Source organism: Nicotiana tabacum, chromosome 17 (assembly GCF_000715075.1).
Source record: "Nicotiana tabacum cultivar K326 chromosome 17, ASM71507v2, whole genome shotgun sequence".
NCBI lineage: Eukaryota > Viridiplantae > Streptophyta > Magnoliopsida > Solanales > Solanaceae > Nicotiana > Nicotiana tabacum.
In genome coordinates, this window is record NC_134096.1 from 130,289,958 (window position 1) to 130,314,049 (window position 24,092).

General features: G+C 39.3%; 1 protein-coding gene and 1 pseudogene across 1 annotated transcript; one reads left to right on the plus strand and one right to left on the minus strand.

Annotated features, from left to right (window-relative positions):
* Nucleotides 1-1,077: 1,077 nt before the first annotated feature.
* LOC142171448 (putative germin-like protein 2-1) lies at nt 1,078-2,401 on the minus strand. Its single transcript, XM_075233806.1, has 2 exons — nt 2,210-2,401; nt 1,078-1,788 (listed from the first exon to the last, which is right to left on the minus strand). Exons 1-2 carry the CDS (start codon nt 2,319-2,321, stop codon nt 1,259-1,261), a joined length of 642 nt encoding a protein of 213 aa, XP_075089907.1. The 5' UTR covers nt 2,322-2,401; the 3' UTR covers nt 1,078-1,258.
* Nucleotides 2,402-8,041: 5,640 nt separating this feature from the next.
* On the plus strand, nt 8,042-23,456 carry LOC142172116 (F-box protein SKIP23-like; annotated as a pseudogene).
* Nucleotides 23,457-24,092: the final 636 nt, after the last annotated feature.

The following is a 24,092-nucleotide window of genomic DNA, read 5'->3' on the forward strand; positions in this document are numbered from 1 at the left end:
ATCACAAGGGAGTTAAGAATACTTACCCCAAGTTTTGTGGAAAATTTTCTCTCCAAAATCGCCCAACCCGAGCTCCAAATTCGAAAATGGGTAAAAATGTCGAACCCTCGAATTTAAGGTTCTGTCCCTGCGATTTCCGTATCTGCGGACAAGGGGTCGCATCTGCGACCTCCGCTCTGCGGGAAAAATCTCGCTTCTACGAGAACAGCTTGGCCAGCATTAATCGCTTCTGTGATGCCAAGGACCGCACCTGCGGTCGCGCTTCTGCGCGCGTTGGGCCGCTTCTGCGCAAGCGCTTCTATGCCCTTACTTCCGCTTCTGCGATGCCTTCCCAGCCAGCACTCCCTCACTTTTGCGATTGATTTCGCGCACATGCGGCTTCGCACCTACGATCAAAACTTCGCAGGTGCGATCACACCAGTAGGCAACACATCCAACATTTCCTTAAGTCCAAATTTGATCCGTTAACCATCCGAAACTCACCCGAGCCCCTCGGGACCCCGTACGAATATACCAATAAGTCTCATAACATAACACGGACCTACTCAAGGCCTCAAAACCCACATAACATCATTGAAACGACGAATCACACCTAAATTCGAAATCATTGAACTTTGAAACTTCAAATTCTATATCTTGTGCCGAAACACATCAAATCACGTCCGATTGATCTCAAATTTTGCACACAAGTCACATTTCACATTACGGACCTATTCAAATTTTCAGAATCAGATTCCGACCTCGATATCAAAAAGTCAACCCCCGGTCAAACTTCCCAAAAACTCATCTTTCGGCATTTCAAGCCTAATTCCACTACGGACCTCCAAATAATTTTCCGGACACACTCCTAAGTCCAAAATCACCGTATGGAGCTATTGGAATCATCAAAACTCCATTCCGGGGTCGTTTACACATAAGTCGACATCCGGTCACTATTTTAACTTAAGCTTTAAACCTTGAAACTAAATGTTCCAATTCATTCCAAAATCTCACCGGACCCGAACCAATTACCCCGGCAAGTCACACAACAACCGTAAAGTATAATTTGAGCAGAAAATGAGGAACCAAGGTTATAATACTCAAAACGACCGGCCGGGTCGTTACACTAAGCCATATGATTTCTGATTATATTAACAACAATCTAAATGAGCGGACAGTTTTGAAACTAACAGTTAAAATAGAAAATGCGATATAACGTCACTCAAATTAAATCATTAAAAACATTTCATATTTGTCCAATCCTCCCCTTCATATTCCATCAGAAGAAACGCCCTTGTATCTGACTTGCCGTCTTTTGATCAATTTGAAAAGCCTTAGCAAGAAGATCATTAGGAATTGGTGGATCCGATCCGAAAGTTACGTCCGCAACACGAATAGTTCCAGGTCCTTGGCTGCTTAAAGCCGCAATGGTAACGGCGTTACCCTCTCCTACATTCCTCTGGAAATGTACAAGACCTTTTGGTACAACAAAAAAATCGCCCAATTCAAGTATTTTCGTGAAGAGACGATTCTCAGGATTGGAAGTAACAAATCCAATTTCAACACGACCCTCAAGTACTAGCACTATCTCTGCAGCACGAGGATGAGTATGAAGAGGACTGAATCCATTTGGTGCAAAATCAGCACGGGCTAATACAATTCCAAGAGTGTTGATTCCTGGAATAATAGCCGGTGTTACTTGGAATCCGATTGAGTTTGATGTGTTGCCTGCTATGTTCAACCCACTGAAAAAGAAGTCCTCTGCTTCTACAAGCTTAGGGTCCTTGCATACCTTCCCATTCACGTGCACTGCCAAGTTTTAGAGACAGCATTGATCATATAACAGTTTAACTTATATTAATTGTTCTAAAATATTTTTACATTATCAGTGTAATGGTATTTATAGCCTGTTTGGCCATGCTTCTAAGCACTTTTTTTTTTAAAAGTTAAAGTATTTGGCAAGTTTTTAGATGAAAAAAAGTACTTTTGAGTAGAAGCAGAAACAGTTTTGAAAAAGCAGAAAAAATTAGCTTCTTCCCAAAAGCACATTTTTGAAAAGTACTTTTGAAAAAATATACTTTTAAACACTTTTTAAAAATTTTGTCAAACACTAATTATTTTTCAGAAGTTACTTTAAAAAAAATCTGCTATAAAAAGTTGTGTGTAAAAAATTTTCTTTACACTCAGTCTGTATTAATTAAACTCGGAAGAGTAGAAAGTTATAGTATACCTGAGCTTGTGGAGTCCACTACACAAAAATCTTGAATTGGACTTGGGTCAGATGCTAAACACACAGAACAAATTCCTAACAGGAGTCCTAACACAAAGAACGTTGAAGTCATTTCAAAAAAAATAATTTGGCTTTAGAAATATTGAAATGCTAATACAGAACAAGCTTTTCTAGTTGCAGAAAAAAGATGGCACTAAAGACTGGGATTTATAGTGAATTAGTGATGCCGAAAATTAAAGGGAATTAAGTGAACGGATCTCTGTGTCTTCTTATGTATCCTTAAATCTTCTAAACAGAATGAGTCTTCACAATTCTCACTGTTCATAGTCGAATATAAATATATATACTACTAACAGAACGGGTCTAAGGATTCCCCTTGTTCACAGCCAAATGTAAGAATTTGTTTATCGATGTTACGTTGATTCTTTTGTCAGATTGCAGATGTATTTGTACCTCTCCGGCGACCTTTAATTTATTTATACCTTCCTTTCAACTTCAAGTTTATTACTCCTATATTATTTATATTTGTGGTGGCTGGCCTGAGGGGTAGGGAGGAGAAACGTAGAGATGGGACTTTTTCTTAGAAGAGATGGGAATTGAAGTTCTTTTTTTGTAATTAATTGAATTCCCCGAATAATCTCTCCTCGAAACAAATACCACATGATCAATTGATCATCCATCATAAAATATTATTAGCTTATTTAAAGATTCACTATGTGTTGCCCATATATTTCGAGTATATTTATAGCTACACCAATTAGTCCACAGGCTTCTCTTGTGGTTGTATCTCCATACAACGAGCAAAATTAGTGAACTAGCCTGTAGACGGGGCAAAGATAGTAAATCAACCCGTTCCAAGCCATCATCAAGTTATTTAGCTCTTATGGGACGTAACTGATGGGAGCAAACCCTCCACGTGTAAAAAGAAGGAAAGAAAAGTCAGAGAGAAGAAAAAGAGCGGAAAAATTCATCTTCAATTTTTTTTTTAATGTCGTAATGCCTATAAAAGGCGGTATCTACCTTTTCATTTGAAGATCATCCATTAATTTCTTCTTTCTCTTTAATTAATAAAGAGATATTTTTTGTGTGGCCGTGGAGTAGGCAAAAATTACCAAACCACGTAAATCTTATCTTGTCTTTTATAATTTATTGCTTTTCTCTTTTAAATATTTTTTCTCCTCTATTAGCCTGACACGCTTTCCAACAACTGATATCATAGAACATATAGTGTAATTTTGGTTAAAAAGTACGATATTGGTACAATGTACTATTCACAAAATAGTGTGACACTATTGATCATCAATACTAATACTATTCACAATAGTGAAGTACTATTCAGTAATAGTGATGGTATTGTTCACCAATAGTGATTGTTGTCTACCATTACAGTGGGGACATTTTTCTTACACAGAGTAGTATTTGCGGTTACAATTCACAAGCACTATTCACATAAAGTTTTTTTGTGAAAAATGGTCGGAGGAAGGGAAGGTAAGATTGACAAGTTCAATGGTAAAGATTTTGGATTCTGAAAAATGCAAATAGAGAATTATTTATACCAGAAAAAATTACACTTACCTCTAACCGGGGTAAAACCAGAGAATATGGGCAAAGCGAATTGGGATCTATTAGATAGCCAAGCTCTTGGTGTGATTCTTTGACGCTGACACAAAATATAGCGTTCAACATCATTAACGAGAAGACCAATGCAGGCTTGATGGAGGCATTATCAAATATGTAAGAGAAGCCATCTGCTTCAAATAAAGTCTATTTGATGGGTCGATTGTTCAACTTGAAGATGACAGAAGGTGGGCCTGTTATGGAACATATCAATGAGTTTAATGTAATATTAACTCAGTTGAGTTATGTTAATATAATATTTGATGACGAAGTCAGGGCGTTGATTCTACTATCATCTCTACTGGAGAGTTGGTCTACAACAATAACTACAGTTAGCAGTTCGTCGGGAAGTACCAAACTCAAATTGGATGATATTAGAGACTTGGTTATAAGCGAAGATGTTCACCGGAGAGAATCAAATGATTCCCCAGGATCTGCTTTTAATACCGAAAGTAGGGGGAGAAGCGGCCAAAGAGGACAAAGTCATGGTTGTGGCTGATCAAAGTCAAGGAAAAGAGGGCAATCGAAGAATCGCAAAGACATTATTTGTTGGGATTGCGATAAAAAGGGTCACCACAATAGTCAGTGTAGAGAGGCAAAAAAGAATAACAACGATCAATACAACGATGATAATTCAACAAATATAATTGTTGAATAAGTCGGTGATGCACTAATTTATTGTGCAGATAGTCTAGTCAAATCTTGGATTCTGGACTCAGGTGCATCCTTTCTCTCTACCTCATGCAAAGAATTATTGCATAATTATATTGCTGAAAAATTTGAGAAGGTTTATCTAGCAAACGACAAACCTTTGGATATTGTAGGAAAGGTGAAGTCCATATAAAGACTTCACAAGGCACGCTATAGAAATTATAAAATGTCCGACATGTTCCTGATCTCAAGAAAAATCTGATATCCATGGGTCAGATTGATAGTGAAGTATACACAACAGTATTCGGTAACAGATCATGGAAGATAACCAAAGGAAATTTAGTTTTGGCACGAGGCTTCAAGAAGGGAATATTGTATGCAACCGCAATATAGAGAGATACTATAGCAGTAGTTGACCATGGTCATGACACAACACTGTGGCACCGGAGGATCGGGTATATGAGTGAGAAGGGGATGAAGTTGTTGGCATCCAAAGACAAGTTACCAGACCTTAAGCTGTTGAATTAGGTTTGTGCGAAGATTGCATTTATGAGAAACAAAAGAGAGTTAGTTTCTCAAAGGCGGGAAAGACTCCAAAGAAAGAGAAGATGGAACTAGTGCATACGGATGTGCGGGGACTAGCTCCTGTAACTTCTCTGGGAGGCTCACGTTATTATGTCATCTTCATTGATGATTCTACGAGAAAGATATGTGTTTATTTTTTGAAAAAAAAATCTGATGTGTTTGTTACCTTTAAAAGATGGAAAGCTGAAGTTGAAAATTAGACAAGCCTAAAGTTAAAACGTTTGAAGTCTGATAATAGAGGAGAGTATGATAGTCAAGAGTTCGAATCATTCTGCTCTGAGAATAAGATTAGAATGATCAAGATAATTCCTAGAACACCGCAACAAAATGGTGTTGCTGAGAGGATGAACAGAATCCTGAATGAACGAGCCAGAAGTATGAGAATACATTCTAGATTGCCGAAATACTTTTGGGCCGAGGCAGTTCACATAACAGCTTACCTCATAAACAAGGGACCCTTTGTACTGCTGAATTTTAAAATTCCTGAGGAGGTATGGACAGGAAATGAGGTAACTCTCTCACATCTAAAATTCTTTGGTTGTGTTGATTATGTGTATGTAAACTCTAATGATAGAGATAAGCTTAATCCTAAAGCCAAGAAATATTTTTTTCTTGGCTATGGTGATGATAATTTTGGTTATCAATTTTGGGATGATCAGAATAGAAAGATCTTAAGACACATGATTGTCACATTCAATGAAAATGTGATGTACAAGGATAAGCTTGGAGTAGAACCAACCAATACAGCAAACCGACATCTGAAACAATTGAGTTAGAAGAAATCTCAGAAAAATGAAGTGGTTACATGGATTACAACTGATTCTGAAATTGAAGATGAAAAATGAGAAGCCGAATCTGGATCAGAATCAGAGCCAGAACCAGAGATAGAATCTGATGGAGAACCAGATCTGGAGTCAGGACTTGAATCAAATTCGGGATCAGTTAATCCTGAACCAACATTAAGGAGATCTAAAAGAGTCACGAATGCTCCAGATAGGTGAACTCTCTCTCCACTATTTACTTCTGACCGATGCTTGAGAATTAGAGTATTTTGTTGAAGTAATGCAGGTGATAAGCTCTGATAACCAGAGCATTTTGTTGAAGCAATGCAGGATAAACTCTAATAAGTGGAAGCTAACCATGAAAAAAGAGATGAGTTCTCTTTAAAAAAAAATATGGATACTTACAGAGTTACCAAAAGGAAAGAAGGCATTGCAGAATAACTGGGTGTACAGGGTCAAGGAAGAGAATGACGGTAAAAAAAAGATACAAAGCACGATTATTAGTAAAAGGCTTTTAGCAGAAGAAAGGAATTGACTACACCGAGATCTTCTCTCCAGTAGTTAAATTAACTACTTTCAGGTTGGTGCTAAGTATCGTAGCTACAGAAAATTTGCATTTAGAGAAACTAGATGTTAAAACTGCTTTCTTGCATGACTTTGAAGAAGACATCTATATGAAGCAACCTGAAGGTTTTCAAGTTTCTGGTAAAGAAAACCTTGTGTTTAAGTTGAAGAAGAATTTGTACAGTTTGAAACAAGCTCCCCGACAATTGTATAGGAAATTTGATGGATTCATGTATAAAATGGTTTCACATGATGTGAGATGGACCATTGCTGTTATATCATAAATCTTGATGAATCCTATATCATTTTACTATTGTATATTGATGATATGCTAATTGCAGAATCTAGCATAAATGAGATCAACAGGGCCACGCAACAATTGGCGGAGGGGTTTGAAATGAAAGACTAAGGACCAGCTAAGCAAATGCTTGGGATGAGGATTAGCAGAAACAAATATGAAGGAACCTTAAAGTTATCTCAAGAAAAGTACATACAGAAGGTAATAAGCAAAGACCAGAAGCACTTCACTCGCAAGCTATCTTAATCTATCGAAGGACTAATCACCTAAGACAGATGAAGAAAGGAATTACACGTCCAAAGTTCCATATGCTTCAGCAGTAGGAAGTTTGATGTATACTATGGTTTGCACTAGACCTGACATAGCCCATGCAATTAGAGTTGTCAGTAGATACATGTCAAATCCAAGAAAGGAGCATTGGGAATGTGTAAAATTGGGATTGCGATACCTCAAAGGCATCTCAGGTATGCCACTTTGTTTTAAAAAGAGCAATATTGTCTTACAAGGTTTTGCTGATGAAAATTTAGACGGCGATCTAGATATTCAAAAAAGTACCACAGGCGCCGGTGCACCCACCTCGTTCATCTTCGCCTGATCATCTTTGGTCACCAAGCAACGAAGATAACTGGCAATGCCAACCGGTCCGGACAACACCCAGGTATCCACCGGGATCATAAACATGACCGTTCTTTTGCAGTGAGGATCCACGCTCGAGGCTGGGAAATGCTTCACCAGCTTTGGGCTCGAGCTTGGCCCGCCTGACTCCGGTATCACATCTTTTTTCGGGATCTCTAGGTGACCGAACCCGGAGTCGTCCTCTAATCCACCGATGTCCATGACCCAAAGAACAGGTTGAGGGCCTCGTCTATGGCCCATGATGTCTCATTTGGTTTCTCTTTAATGGCCTGAGCCACGTAAAATAGAGACTCCATGTGAGACGGCGACTCTGCGATGTCAATGACACCAGCGGCTTCTCTCGAAGCAGGAGTAGTTTCTCGAGATGCCGTAGCCACTGGCTTTCCTTTGGGCTCCTGAGTCAAAGATGGTTCAACCTCCCGGTCACTTCCCCCCGATGCTGCCCGCTCTTCTTCATCAACGGCCGGCCCATGGGCGACGAACACCTCTTCGCCTCGATCTCCTTGCCTGGAGGCTTTTTCGACCTTGAAGTCGTTTTATATAGAGCAGCCTTGAGGGATGAAATTCTTTAGATGAGGTTCCGTGGCCACTTCAAATACAACCACCTCAGCATATGTGGCCGGGTTAGAAGTTGTAGGGACGATCTGTTGGGGCACAAATTTCAAAGTTTTTGCCATCGAATTCTGGGAATATGAATGTATGAAGGTGGGTATGAAGGTTTAGAGATAATGATGAAGATTTGAAGGTCAAACTTAAAGATTCAAGGATGAAGTATGAAGATTTGAAGATGGGAAGATGAAGATATGAGGATATGAAGAATAGTGTATGAAGATTTGAAGGAGTTAAGAGCAAGTAAAGAGTTCGGGGATAAATTAAGAAGTTCTAGAATCGGAAAGTAAAAAGGTGAAAAAAGTAACGAAGCTTTTATAGGGAAGAGGTAATTACTGCGTGACGTTTCACATTCGAGGACGGTCAACCAGCGACTGACATATGTCCGAAGTCAGAACAACACGACTGATGGGATGTTTCACTGACCCATCGATCCGATTGCAGCGTACAGAGAGAGGATCCGGGGTCAGCTAATCACTTCTCGTCGCTTCGATAAATCCGCTCTCCGAAAAGTGAGTGGACTATCTGTGTACAGGTAAAATTAGGGATAATGTTATCCCCGATTTTTCGGTAAAGAAACGAGAGGGAGGCATGATCTGACGCAACCTCGAGTAAAGTCGAAGGGTTCCTCATTTCTGAGACCGGAGAGGGCGGACTGTGCATCCGGGATCAGACACGGCTGAACATCGAGTCCGGACAAAGTTGAGGCTCGAGACTAAGGAAAAAGAGGAACGGTTAGGCACGATAAGCGGGGAGCCATGATATCCGCCCTCAACCGGGTATTACGGCGTAAATCCCGCCTGATATCAACTACAAATTAACATTTACTGAAAAAAAAATATTTTCCTTATTTAGACTTGTACTAGGATTGAAACTACCTTACTATATAAAAAGAACTTTTTCCTTGTAAACCACTGTTGGCACGCATATCAAAGCAATAAAGTTTATTTTTATCTTCTAGTTGTTGTTTAAAGTGTTCTTCAATTCCCTTTTTCTTTAGTTACAACCGAGCTTGCATCGAGGGCTCGATTGGAGCCAATTTCAGTGTTCAATTCAAAGCCAGGCTTAACTGTTCTATCGCGTTTGGTTTGATCGTTTTATCTCTCTTTAGTTCAATTATTTGATGTTCTTAGATCATTCGTTTTAAATTGAATCACGTGTCATTTAAACCGTGTACAAATTTAATTGTTATTCATTTTTAAGGGTAAACAAAAATATAATTTTTTAACTTTTACAAAAATATAAAGTTCAACTTTTACAAAATTAATTTTTACCCAGTGCGCACAGAGTGCTCACCCGAAAGGGCAGAGACTGTAGCGGCTGCGAGTTTTCCTGGGGTTCCAAAACAAAAAAAAAAAAGTTGAAAGATTATTTACATGAAAGTAGTGTGGCTGGCACGTAAAAGGAGAAATATTCGAATTTGATTTGTATTTTGCATATTCAAATGCTCATTCTTTCTCTTGTATCTGTTGTTTCGACGCAGCACAGTAACTATACAAGTTCGGGACACACCATTAAGTAAGAATTCCTTACTGCTTTCTTGGTTAGTTTTATGTTACACTTCATATTTATAAGTTTAATTCAACACTCTATCTCTCTCAATTAAGATGCTTTTCTTTTTTCCTCGGTAAATCTTTTGAAGTAATTTTACACTTTGAATTTTAACTATTTAGATTAAACTGAAACTATAACTTTTGCAGACCCGTCAAGTGTCCCATTAAACAAAAGTTTAAAAAAACAAAAAACAAAAAATGGGGGGGGGGGGGGGGGGGGGGTTTGATGGGGGGGGGAGGCAACAAAATATATTTTCCAAAATTGTCAAGTGTAAACCCAAAATATTTAGCAAATAAAAAAAAAGAGATCAGAACCCTAGCTCTTTTCACCATTGGCTTCGAGCAGCCGAGCATGGACAGTAGAAGTGTCATCCCTCGGTCCGATCTTCCGAAAGAACTTGTGGAGAGGATCGGCAAATTCCTCGACACACATATTGACGTCCTTCGCCTTCGTGCAGTCTGTACAACATGGCGTTCCTCACTTCCTCCTCTCAAAAATTCTCCTTCTTTACCTCTCAAACTGCAAGTACCCATCATCCCAGCGACATTGCCATGTATGAAACGGGACCAATCATTTCTCTCTAATGGCAATTCATATTAGGGGTCAGTTATGTTACGTAAAGTCCGGGGATGACAAGTGGACTATCATAAAAAATGCCAGTTGCAAATTCAGTGGCGGACCCAGGATTGTGTGGAAGCGGATTCAATCTTAGAAGTATATAACTTTAGTCGTAAAATAGTAGTTATCAAGTGGGTTCAAATAAAATATTTATATAAAATTTACAGAGCTTTAATTCTAATTTATACATATACACAGTATTATTTTTTGATGAAGCGGGTTCAGTTGAACCCGCTTGACACCACGTGCGTCCGCCAGAGGTTGCAATATTGTCGATATCATTGTCTATAAGGGGAATTTTTATGCTGTTGATCGATATGGTGAGACCATAAAGTTTAATTCCTCGATCGCTTAACGAGACCAAGGTAGCATCCAGGTTATATGATGGAGGTAGGAAGAAACGACTAGTGGAATCAAGTGGCCAATTGTTTCTGGTTGCTATGTTTTTAGATGCTGATAAGGAGGTCCGTATTCCTGGCCCTTCTTGGGATAATGTCCTTGAAATTAAAATGTACCGACTAGATGAACAACAACATGAATGGATTGAAGTGTATACGTTGGGTGATCGGATTTTCTTCGCAGGAGATGACTGTTGCTTCTCTCTTTCTTCAAAAGATTTTGGTAAGTGCAAAGGAAATTGCATTTACTATGTAAACGGAAATATATGTATAGGCATATAAATTTTATTGGAATTAAATTTGTAAAATAATTGGGATTATATTTTACAACTCAAGATATATTAGTGCAAATAAATTAATTGGGCTCATATAATTGGATTAATTATAAGCACAATATATATGGATTAAATAAATAAGTCTTAATCTATTGGGCTAGCACATTTAATTGGGCTAAAGTACTGAGCCCACTTCCTTAGGCTCAATATGCCATCTTCCTAGAGGCCCAGTTTGGTGCCACGTGTCATATGACGTGGCACGCTAAGTCAAGCGGAAGAGCCAATAGGATCATGCCACGTGTCAAAATGATAAGGCATGCCAAGTCAAATTAAAGGGCGAATAAAATCGCGCCACATGTGGAAGTGACATGTTCTGACCAATCAAAAGCGGTCTTGTCACACTTCAATTTGATTGGTCGGAAAGAATTTTTTCTTATCATAACTCTTCCATCCCACAACTATAAATAGGGGTCTTCATAACCAAGGAAAGAGACCAGAAGTTATAACAAGAAGCAAGAAAGAACTCGTGGATCAAACGCTGCAAATTCCTCCACAAGTTTCAAGCTTCAAGTTCAAGAGATCAAGTTCAAGCTCAAGAACGAAGAACAAATCAAGGTTCAAGGAGTACGAGTTCAAATCAAAGTTCGTGCTAGTTGAATTCAAGATCATTGTTCGTGGCATCAATTACATATTCAAGATCAAGCTCAAAGGCCCTTGAATTTATTTACTATTGGAAAGAAGAATAAGAGGATTCATAGAGATTGTACACTCAAATTATTTAAAATAAAATACTACGATTGTTGCGATATTTTCCGGTCTTGATTTTATTTTCTCGATGCAATTTATTGTCTACAAATTCTGGCACGCCCAGTGGGATAATCTCTACCTCTCATCTCAACTTTTCAATCACCAAATTTAGGAATATCGAAATGGTTTCAAAGAAAATCAACTTCAGATCAACTTCCACCAAGGCTGCTAATTCTAGGTTCTACGCTGATTTAGAAAGCATCCTCGATGTTACCTTTGGAAGCGTTGGACCAACTACAAGGAGCAAGGAAAGCTCCTTAGGACAACAAGCACTGCAAGTGCCGTCCGAATCAATCCCTGTTTTTGGATCTTTATCCTCAAAAGGAGCAAGATCTTCCACAAACACACCCGAAGGAGGAAGCGATGTTGCTGAAAATATTAAGAAAACTCTCGCTCTGCTTGACCTCTCCGTATCCAAGAACTCTGATGTGAAGGAAGATGATGATGCTTCAAGTGATGGATCCTCTCCACTTACACCACGTAGCGTGAGTCAATCAAGGATCAATCTGTGTGACAATCCATGCTACTCTCCATCGTCCACGACAATCATGCAAGCCATGGTGACAAACACTTCATCTGTAGAGGAGCAGTTGGCAAACTTGACGGAAGCAATCGCTGGCTTGACCAAGTGCATGCAAAATCAAGATGCTAGAATTGACAAGCTAACAGATAGGGTGGGAATCTTGATGGAAGAAGAATCTACCCACGCACCTCGCAAGCTCCCAGAAGTTCCAGAGAGTGATTCTCCCCAAAGACAAGTACCATCTACTAAGGCTATCCCTGTCTCATCTAAAGAGATGATTCCAATCGATCAACTGAAGGAGTTCATTGAATGAACCATTAAGAACAAGTATGTAGTTGCTGCCAAGTCCTCCCTTACATATGTAAAGCCGTACACTGCAAGGATCGATATGTTGAAGATGCCTGCTGGCTATCAACCTCCGAAATTTCAACAGTTTGATGGCAAAGGCAATCCAAAGCAACATGTGGCGTACGTCGTTGAGACATGCAACAATGCTGGGACTTATAGAGATTACCTCGTCAAGCAGTTTCTCCGCTCGCTAAAAGGAAATGCTTTTGATTGGTATACAGACCTCGAGGCGGGATCTATTGATAGCTGGGATCAACTAGAGCAAGAGTTCCTCAATCGCTTTTATAGCACAAAGCACTCTGTGAGCATGGTGGAACTCACAAATACTCGTCAACAGAAGGGTGAACCAGTTATCGATTTTATCAATCGTTGGAGGAACGCAAGCCTCAACTGTAAAGATAGGCTTAGTGAAGCTTCTGGCATAGAGATATGCATCCAAGGTATGCATTGGGTATTGCACAACATCTTGCAAGGTATCAAGCCTAGCACATTTGAAGAACTTGCAACTCGTGCCCATGACATGGAATTGAGCATGGACTCCGCTGGAAATGAAAGGCTGCCCATCTATGAACCTCGCAAAGGGAACGACAAGCAAGAAGTCAGAAAATGGAGCAAGTTTGTACCAAGATCTGAAAATAAAGAAGCTATGAATGTCAACACATTACCTGTGAAGTTCACGACGAAGGTGAGCAAGAAGTAGAGTAGGAAATCCACTCAGTTTCAAGATAAGCCAAGTGAAAAGTTGACTCTAAAAGAAATGCAAAAGAAAGTGTACCCATTTCTGGATTCTGATGTGCCAGCTATTTTTGAAGAACTCCTCGAGTTAAATCTCATTGAGCTTCCGGAGATGAAGCGACCAAATGAAGCTGGGAAAACAAATGACCCAAATTACTGCATATACCATCGACTTGTGAGCCACCCTCTAGAGAAGTGCTTTGTCTTCAAGGATAAAGTTATGGACTTGGCTCGCAAAAAGAAGATCGTGCTTGAAGATGAGAAAGCAAGCACAAACCAAGTCTCTATCACATTTGGCTCATTCAGTCCAGACGAATTATGTTGTTTTAAAGAGAGTAAAGATGAAGAGTTACTAGAGAATAACAAAGTTGAAGACGGTCAACCTGAGGATGATGAAGGTTGGACGTTGGTGACTAGTCGTAGGCGCCATAAAAGGAGCCCACGAAAAGGATCAATGGAACAACCAACAAGGAAAATAATGGTGAAATGACCTAGGAGATGGAATCCAGTTAAGCATGTAAAGAAAGCGAAAATGGAGGTGCACCACCCTCAAAAACCACGGGATCCAGTGACCTTGGAGGAGTTTTTACCAAGTTGGTTCCACACGAAGATTTTCCATGGGGGTATTGATGCCTCTTGTTGCCATACTGACAAAGGGAAAGAAAATAGTGATGACCTACCATGGGCACCATCTTCGGAAAAGCTTATCGAGTCCACTCCTCAAGAAGTTAATGCTTGTGAGAAACAAATCACGTTCACAAATGACGATCTTCTGCTAGGTGACACTCCTCATAACCGCCCATTGTACCTGGTTGGCTATATGCGTGATGAAAGGGTAAATCAAATTTTGTTTGATGGAGGATCCTCAGTGAACATTTTGCCAATTAGCACTGTGAAGGAACTTGGTATTCCCATGAACGAACTCTCAGAAAGTCGTGTGATGATCCAAGGATTCAACCAAGGGGGCAAAGAGCCATAGGCGCGATCAGGCTGGGAATCACTATTGAAGATATGCAATCAAATGCATGGCTGCATATGATCGATGCGAAGACTTCATACAATGTCTTGCTTGGAAGGCCTTGGATACAAGAGAATAAAGTGGTTCCATCTACCTACCATCAATGTTTAAAATACTACAAGGGTGAAGTCGAGAAGAAGATAGTTGTTGATGATGAGCCATTCACCGAGGCTGAGTCACACTTTGCCGATGCAAAGTTCTACTTTAAGAACCGCATTGTGAAGGAGCTAAAAACTGATGATGTCATGAATGACAAGGATGATAAGTCCACGGCTAAGAGAGCTGAGGTGGTTGCTGACAAAACCAAAGTTGTTGCTGAGAAGGTACACCCCAACCCAAATAAGTCTCATAAAGGGAACATTGTGTCTTAGGCAAGAAAGTAACTTCTCCGCTCCAATACGCCCCTAAGAAGAAGAAAGATGAAGGTGAATCATCTAATCTCCAAACTAACATGCTAAAGGGGTTAACTCGTCCGGTCAAACGAATTGAGGAAGTAAAGTCGTCCTCAATGCCGCTTGCAAGGTTTGTGGCCCAAAATCGTTTGCAGAATGTGGCACTCCCTACAAAGTGAACAGATGAAGGTTTTGATCCTAATGCTTACAGGCTATTTGCAAAAGTTGGATACAATCCTAATAAGCCGTCAAAGTTAGGGAAGCTACCATCAGAATCTGCGACGAGACAACCACATGAAGGTTTGGGATACATGCAATCGTCACCAGTGCGCATTTCCATAAGAAGGGCGAGCAGCAATTATGTCACTGTAGAAGATGAATCTGCCGCTTCTAACAAGCCTTCTGTCTTTGATCGACTTGGAAAATCAACTATGATAACTTCTGTGTTTGAGATATTGGGTCCATTAAAGAAGAGGAATAAGTTCCAGAGAAATTTTCAAAGCATAAGAACACCCTCTTCGTCCAAAATCCAGAAGATCTCTAAGGATTTACAATGTTTGGTTCCTTCTAGAATGAGGCGACAAACAAAACTTGTGGTTTCATGTAAGGAAGTACTGAAGGTAAAGCCATATACTGTCGTCTACACTAAGGAATGTGACAAAGATGAAGAAAGTGTGGGTTCTTCGTATCATGTTACTGTACAAGGCAAGAATGGTGTCCCATCTTCAATGGAGGATAATGTAGAATTGGAGGATGCTTCATCATGTTATCACATATCCTTCAACGATGGGGACCCTAAAAAAGACGAAGATGCAAAAGATACTCCGCCGGAACTTGAAGAAAGGGTGAAGGCAACGATTGATGCCTTAAAAGAAGTTAACCTTGGCACTGATGAAGAATCAAGACCCACCTACCTAAGTGCTTTACTAGTTGTTGATGAAGAAAGCACTTATATTGAGTTACTCAAGGAGTTTAAGGATGTATTTGCTTGGAGTTACAAAGAAATGCCTGGCTTGGACCCTAAAGTAGCAGTCCATCACCTTGCAGTCAAGAATGGCGCTCGTCCTGTTAAGCAAGCTCAAAGGCACTTTAGGTCGGATTTGGTTCTCCTGATCGAAATCGAAGTTAACAAACTCATTGAAGCTGGATTTATCCGGGAAGTTAAATACCCAACATGGATTTCAAGTATTGTCCCTGTAAGGAAAAAGAATGACCAGATTCGAGTATGCGTTGACTTCAAGGATTCAACAATGCGTGTCCCAAAGATGAATTCCCACTCCCTATTCTAGAGCTGATGATCGATGCTTCTACTGGTTATGAGGCAATGTCTTTCATGGACGGTTCGTCGGGCTATAACCAAATTCGCATGGCACTAAAAGATGAAGAGTTTACTGCATTCCGCACCTCCAAGGGTATTTATTGCTACAAGGTAATTCCTTTTGGCTTGAAGAACACTGGTGCTACTTACCAAAGGGCTATGCAGAATATTTTTGACAATCTTCTCCACAAGAATGTCGAATGTTATGTTGACGACTTGGTGGTAAAATAAAGAGAGAAGGGCGACCACTTAAAAGACTTGAGAATGGTATTTGAGTTACTCCGAAGGTACCAACTTAGGATGAATCCATTGAAATGTGCCTTTGGAGTTACTTATGGAAAGTTCCTTAGTTTCATTGTCCGACATCGAGGGATCATAATTGATTAAGCCAAAGTGGATGCCATTTTGAAAATGCCTGAGCCTCGGGATATTCATGAATTAAAAAGCCTGCAAGGAAAGCTAGTATACCTTAGAAGATTCATCTCGAACCTAGCTGGGAGGTGCCAACCATTTAGTCGCCTCATGAAGAAAGGCGTTCCTTTCAAGTGGGACCAAGCTTGTAGCAATGCCTTTGAAGGTATCAAAACCTACTTGATGAAGCCTCCAGTTTTAGCAGCTCCTATACCTGGAAAGCCATTGATACTATACATTGCGGTGCAAGAAAGGTCTGTTGGAGTACTGTTGGCCCAAGAAAATAGTGAGGGAAAGAAAACTCTCTTTACTACTTGAGTAGGACGATGATACCAAACGGGCTGAATTATTCGCCAATTGAAAAGTTGTGTTTGGCGCTAGTCTTCTCAATTCAAAAGTTGAAGCACTACTTTCAAGCTCATGTTGTCCGTCTTGTTTCTAAAGCAAATCTCATCAAGTTCGTGATGTCAAAACCTGTTCTTAGTGATCGACTAGCGAGATGGTATCTCCAATTTCAACAATTTGAGATTTTGTACATCCCTCAAAAGGCTGTAAAAGGACAAGCATTAGGAAACTTCTTGGTAGATCACCCGATACCTGATGACTAGGAGCTAACTGACGAACTACCTGATGAGGACGCAATGGTCGTTGAAGTTCAACCTCCATGGAAGATGTACTTTGATGGTGCTGCGCATCGTGGAGAAGCTGGTGCGGGCGTAGTATTTGTCACTTTCCAAGGTGAAGTCTTGCCCTACTCTTTCACCTTGACACAACTCTATTCCAACAATGTTGTTGAGTATCAAGCAGTAATACTTGGGCTTGAAATGGTCGTTGATATGAAGCAATTGCAATTACAAGTCTTTGGTGACTCCGAGTTAGTGGTCAATCAACTTTTAGGTATTTACGAGGTCAAGAAGCCTGAACTATGCCCATATCATGATTACACAAAAAAATTGACGGGGTGTCTCGGTGATGTGACTATTCAGCATGTGCCAAGGAATGAGAATAAGAAGGTTGATGATTTAGCTGCCCTAGCTTCATCGTTGACCCATCCTGATCAAGCGCAAGTTACTGTTTACCAAAAATGGGTAGTACCGCCGCCAAATGAGGCTGAAGGTGAAGAAAATGAACTCAAGCATCTTGTCGTTGTTTCTAAAGTTGAGAAAGAAGAATGGAAACAACCTATTATCGACTACTTATGCTACGGGATACTTTCAGAAAATTTGAGGAGAAGGACTGAAATCCGTCGTCGTGCACCTCGCTTCCTTTGCTACAAAGATACTGTATACAGAAGGTTATTCGAGGGAGTACTTTTGCGATGCTTAGGGGAATAAGAAGCACTCCAAGCTTTGCAAGAGGCATATTCTGGGGTATGTGGGTCACACCAGTCTGGACCGAAGCTTTACTTCCATATAAAAAGGATGGGATATTATTGGCCAACGATGGTAAAAGATTGCTTGGACTACGCTCGAAGATGCAAGGCTTGTCAATTCCATGCGAAGTTTATTCATCAACCTCCTGAAGTGTTGCACCCGACTGTTGCATCCTGGCCGTTTGACGCTTGGGGATTGGATGTCGTTGGACCACTGCCAAAGTCCTCTGGTGGGCACCTATACATCTTGGCTGCAACTGACTACTTCTCAAGATGGGCTGAAGCTGTTGCTCTTAAGGAGGTAAAGAAGGAAAATGTTGCAAGTTTCATCCGAGTAAACATAATCTATCGCTTTGGCATTCCTCGTTACATAATAACGGATAATGGAAAGCCATTCGATAATAGGTTGATGAACAAAATTTGTGATCTATTTAGCTTCAGGCAACGTAACTCTTCGATGTACAACGCTGCCGCCAATGGTCTAGCGGAGGCATTCAACAAAACTCTATGCAACTTGCTAAAGAAAGTCGTCTCCAAATCCAAACGAGATTGGAATGACCGTATGGAAGAAGCTTTATGGGCATATAGGATGACTCACCGCACTCCAACACAAGCAACTCCTTATTCACTCATTTATGGAGTCGAAGCCGTCTTGCCACTTGAGTATCAAATACTTTCATTACGACTGGCTATTCAAGAAAAGATCACTGATGAAGAAAATGCTCGACTTCGACTAGTAGAGTTGGAGGCTCTTGATGAGAAGAGGTTGGAAGCTCAACAGAGTCTTGAATGTTATCAAGCTCGATTGTCTCGCGCCTTCAATAAAAGAGTTCGCCCGAGATCCTTTCAAGTAGGAGATCATGTCCTTGCCATACGAAGACCCATTATTACTTCCCATAAACCTGTAGGGAAGTTCACTTCAAAATAGGATGGGCCACATGTCGTACAAGAAGCTTACTCAAGTGGGGCTTACAAGATGGTTGATGCAGATGGCATGAGAATCAGCCCGATCAATGGCAAGTTTATGAAGAAGTATTGTCCTTGAAGTTGCAACACTCTTTGACATATGAGCCTAAACTGCATGTTCGAACGCTCCTTGATGCATGAGCCTAAACTGCACGTTCCTACACTCCCGGCCCGCAAGAGTATAAACTGTGTATGACCCAAAAAAAAAAGAAAGAAAGAGTCCGCTAGGTTGAAAACCTCGAAAGAGGCGGCCTAGGCAAAAGTTAGGACATAATTTTTTAAAAAAAAAAACAAATCCACCTATTCTGAACTAGGGTATGACTTTATCCTCTTCACCGAGGTACGTAGGCATCTTAGAGTTTCATTCTGAGTTCAGTCGCATAAGTTCAAAAGATACATAATCCCCCAATCATTTTTCCGAATGAAGTACGATGGAATGTAATCTATTCAATCGGCACTTGAAAATCGAGCTGAGATACCATTCTTCTGTTAAAATTTAGATCCCATTCAATTTAAAGGGGGAAAGCCGCTATGATAATTTTGTGTCTTCACTAAAATGATTAATCTCTTTTAGGAGGCCGCCAAGCATTTACATTGAAGTCCGGGGATTCGCTATGCCTTCATGTTCGCCAAACCTTCAAGTTTTTTTTGGTGAGCCTTCATGATGTTTCAAATTCAGTGAGACTTGAACCCAAGATATTTGGTGAGAATGAAGCTCTTGAATTTCAATTTTTGGTAATTAAAAAGCTCTTGCGATCTCGAGGCTTCCACATCAAGATACAAAATTTTGGTGAAGTCGCGCTAATTTAGAATTGTCGGCATATCAGGAACCAAAGTTGACTTCAAAATATTATTTGAAACTACCCTTAAGGTATTAAATTTGAAATTTTGGATATATTATATATTTGGAAGTTACGTTTCCAATGGATGAAACAGTTCGTAATTTTGACATTTCTACTTCAAGATACAAAACTTTTGGTGAAGTCGCGCAAATCTAAAACTATCAACATGTCGGAATTTAAAGTTAGATTCAAAATAATACCTGGGACGATTCTCAAAGTATTTGATTCCGAATTTTGGATATGTATTAGATCTTGAAGTCTAGTTTTTATAAAATTAAGCGGTTTGTGATTTCGACGTTCCTACATCAAGATACAATTTCTTTTGGTGAAACTGCACAAATCTGAAACTATTAATGTGTCGGAATTTAAAGTTAAATTCAAAATAATATCTGGGATGATTCTCAAAGTGTTTGATTTCGAATTTTGGATATATATTAGATTTTGAAGTCTAGTTTTCATGAAATTAAACGGTTTATAATTTTGACATTTCTACACCAAGATATTAATTATTTGGTGAGACTGTACAAATCTGAAATTTTCAACATGGTGGAATCTAAAGCTGATTTCATAGTAGTATATGGGCGATTATGAAGGTGTTTGATTCTAAGTTTTGGATATATTTTAGATATTGAAGTCTAATTTTTGAAAAATTAAACGGTTCATTATTTGAATTCTCCCACGACAAGATATGAATCTTTTGTTACAAGCGCGTAAAGCTGAAAATTATGCGACTAAGATAAAAGTCGGACAATGTAAAGCAAAAGAGAAGTTGAAATATTTAAACCCTCCAAATCTCCAAGTTGAAATCTTTAATTCCTCCGGTCTTCACGTTCGCCACTCTTCAAGTTGAAATATTTAAGCCCTCCAAGTCTCCAAGTTGAAGTCTTCAACTCCGCCGGTCTTCAAGTTTCAATCTTCAAATTCGCCGGTCTTAAAGTTGAATTGTTTAAGCCCTCCAAATCTTCAAGTTGAAGTCTTCAAGTCTGCTAATTTTTCAAGTTGAAATTTAAAAGTCAACCACTCTTCAAGTTGAAATCTGCAAAGTCCGCCAAATCTTCAAAGTTTTCCAAGTGTTCAAGTCGATGTCGTCAAGTCGATGTCGTCTTCGAGTTGAAGCTTTATAACTTTTCAATCTTAAGGTGGACATATGAGTCCCTTTGCACCTTAAGTTGGCCTCTTCGTGAGTTTGCCCTTAAAGGGAACTATAACTTTCCGATCTTAAGGTGGATATATGCGTCCCTTTGCACCTTAAGTTGGCCTCTTCGTGGGTTTGTCCTTAAAAGGAAACTATACTTTCCAATCCTAAGGTGAACATGTAAGTCTTTTGAGAGTAATCTCTCCAATAGTCGGACCACATTGAGAGTAATCTCTCCGATAGTCGGGTCATTTTGAGAGTAATCTCTCCGGTAGTCGAGCCACATTGAGAGTAATCTCTCCGGTAGTCGGGCTACATTGGGAGTAATCTCTCCGGTATTCGAGCCACATTGAGAGTAATCTCTCTGATAGTCGGGCCACATTGAGAGTAATCTCTCCGATAGTAGGATCATTTTGACAATAATCTCTCCGGTAGTCGATCCACATTGAGAGTAATCTCTCTGATAGTCGGGTCATTTTGAGAGTAATCTCTCCGGTAGTCGGGCCACATTGAGAGTAATCTCTCCGGTAGTCGAGCCATATTGAGAGTAATCTCTCCGATAGTCGGGTCATTTTGAGAGTAATCTCTCCGGTAGTCGGGCCACATTGAGAGTAATCTCTCCGGTAGTCGAGCCACATTGAGAGTAATCTCTCCGATAGTCGGGTCACCTTGAGAGTAATCTCTCCGATAATTGAACCATGAGAGTAATCTCTCCGATATTCGGACAAGAATGAGTACTCATCCCCTCACACCCTATGATTGTCTTCTACGTGCATGGATCATCTCGTTGAACAAGAACATATCCTTCTCGTTTGATCTACAAAAAAGACAAAGGAAAAAAAGCCCAAGAAAAGAAAAAGAAATTACCTTCGCGTTGATGCTTCCGAGTCCACAAAACTAGACTCAAGTTGTTTGCGAATAATGTGAATTGATGCTCAACAATTACGAGCACATGGGTTTATATAGGTTTATAAAAGATGGCATCTGAAAAGCTACCTACGATGTGGGATCAATTACGTTGAAAGGCGGCATAATTTTTGTCTCCTAATTGGGATCAAATTGCAATCCTAGTTGTATTCTATCGGTGATGGGTTATGGTGTAGTTGCCCCTGAAAGTCCAAACCAGTTAAGGATATATGTTGGACGTTAATCTTGACCACGTGGAATTTGGTAGTAGAACCGATGCCTTGTAAAAGAGTATGAATTGGTTGGTAACTTTATGGCAAATAAGAATTTCATGTGAAAATGAAGGCAACATATAAATTCAAAGCTAAAGTATGGCAGTTCGTATATAATTTAGTCAAAAGTCAAAGTGGAAATCCTTGGGCAAAATTGAAATCTGATGCTTAAAGTTCAAGCTCACGTGGTTTAGCCATCCTCTTTATACGTGTTGATACTTCAAGCCTTGTCGACAATGTACGAAATATATATATCCGACAAGTTTTGAAGTAGGGGCTATAAATTTTATTGGAATTAAATCCGTAAAATAATTGGAATTATATTTTAAAATTCAAGATATATTAGTGCAAATAAATTTATTGAGCTAATATAATTGGATTAATTATAAGTCCAATATATATGGATTAAATAAATAAGCCTTAATCTATTGGGCTAGCCCATTTAATTGGGCTAAAGTAATGAGCCCACTTCCTTAGGCCCAATATGCCATCTTCCTAGAGGCCAAGTTTGGTGCCACATGTCATATGACATGGCACGCCAAGTCAAGCGGAAGAGTCAATAGGATCATGCCACGTGTCAAAATGACAAGGCATGCCAAATCAAATTAAAGGGCCAATGAAATCGCACCACGTGTGCAAGTGATATGTTCTGGCCAATCAAATGTGGTCTTGTCACACTTCAATTTGATTGGTCGGAAAGAGTTTGTTTTTATCATAACTCTTCCATCCCACAACTATAAATAAGGGGTCTTCATGACCCAGGAAAGAGACCAGAAGTTATAACAAGAAGCAAGAAAGAGCTCGTGTATCAAACGTTGCAAATTCCTCCACAAGGTTCAAGCTTCAAGTTCAAGTTCAAGAAATCAAGTTCAAGCTCAAGAACGAAGAACAAATCAAGTTCAAGCTCAAGAACGAAGAACAAATCAAGGTTCAAGGAGTACAAGTTCAAATCAAAGTTCGTGCTAGTTGAATTCAAGATCATCGTTCGTGGCAACAACTACATATTCAAGATCAAGCTCAAAGGCCCTTGACTTTATTTACTATTGGAAAGAAGAATCAAAGGATTCATAGAGATTGAACACTCAAATTATTTAAAATAAAATACTATGATTGTTGCGATATTTTCTGATCTTGATTTTATTTTCTCGACGCAATTTGTTGTCTACAATATGTGTGGACATCTTGGAGGAGTTTACGTACTTATATGATGAGGACAGTGAAGACGAAGTTCCATGTGCTTGTTGTGGCGAGTTTAATGCTGACGATTATGATCATACCACTATTAGCGATAATGGCAAGAATGAGCGTGGTAGCAAATCAGGTGTTCTTAGCGAGGAACTGGTAGCTAGATATAAAGGATTACCTGGTCATAATAAGTTTGGTTCACTGTTATCCTTCCTTGAATATGCAGATATTTTCTGGCCACCATCATCTTGGATTAATGGTGAGGATCCGGCTCCTTCAAATGCTCGAGTGAGTTTTTAAGTCTCCTTTATTCTTCAGAATCTATACACATGCGTCTTTTTAAATTTGAAGTTTGGGCTGTTACTGCAACAGAGCAAGACTAATAAAATTAATTGGTGTGTTCCTTTTACAGCAAGTTGCTGAATTGTGATTGTTCATAAACAAGGAGGATGCAACAATAAATCAAGTCACGAAGAGATCAGGCAGACTCCATTAGCTCTTCGTTGTGTCTATGTCATCGTTTCACCTTTGCTTATGCCTTTTGTTTTGTTTTTATTGTGTGTTAACAACACTGGTTAATGACACGACGATTTTAGAAGCTTTAATTCTCAAACTCGGCTCAGTTATTCTTTTGCAGTAATCTATGCCCTATTTATATATTTTGATTTGGTTGTTAGGTACCTTAAGTAATTCTATTTTTGTGAGGTTTATTTCAAGAACTTCAGAAATTATATTTATACTTTAAATTATTTGTTTTTCATAATTAACATATAATTAATAACAAAATAGGTAATTTTAAAAAATAATTCTTCGAAACCACACTAACCAATGCTTCCAAAGATAAAATCCTCATTGTTTTAAAATTTTTGGCTTTGTTTACGCTTTAAGTTTTATAAACATTTTGATTGGTTTGTGCTAGGAAGAAATATGATCATAATGCAAACTATATCTTCAACCATATAATTTGAAATAATCATAAACTATTTGAGTTGTATTAACGACTGTCATGCTCAATCAAGGTTCACAATTATGAACGCCAAAATAAAGATGTATTTGTTGAATATGT

Coding starts and splice junctions, on each gene's coding strand:
- LOC142171448 (XM_075233806.1), bottom strand. CDS start 2,321: ATGACTTCAACGTTCTTTGTGTTAGGACTCCTGTTAGGAATTTGTTCT. Junction 1,789..2,209: donor AGTGGACTCCACAAGCTCAG/GTATACTATAAC, acceptor AAAACTTGGCAG/TGCACGTGAATGGGAAGGTA.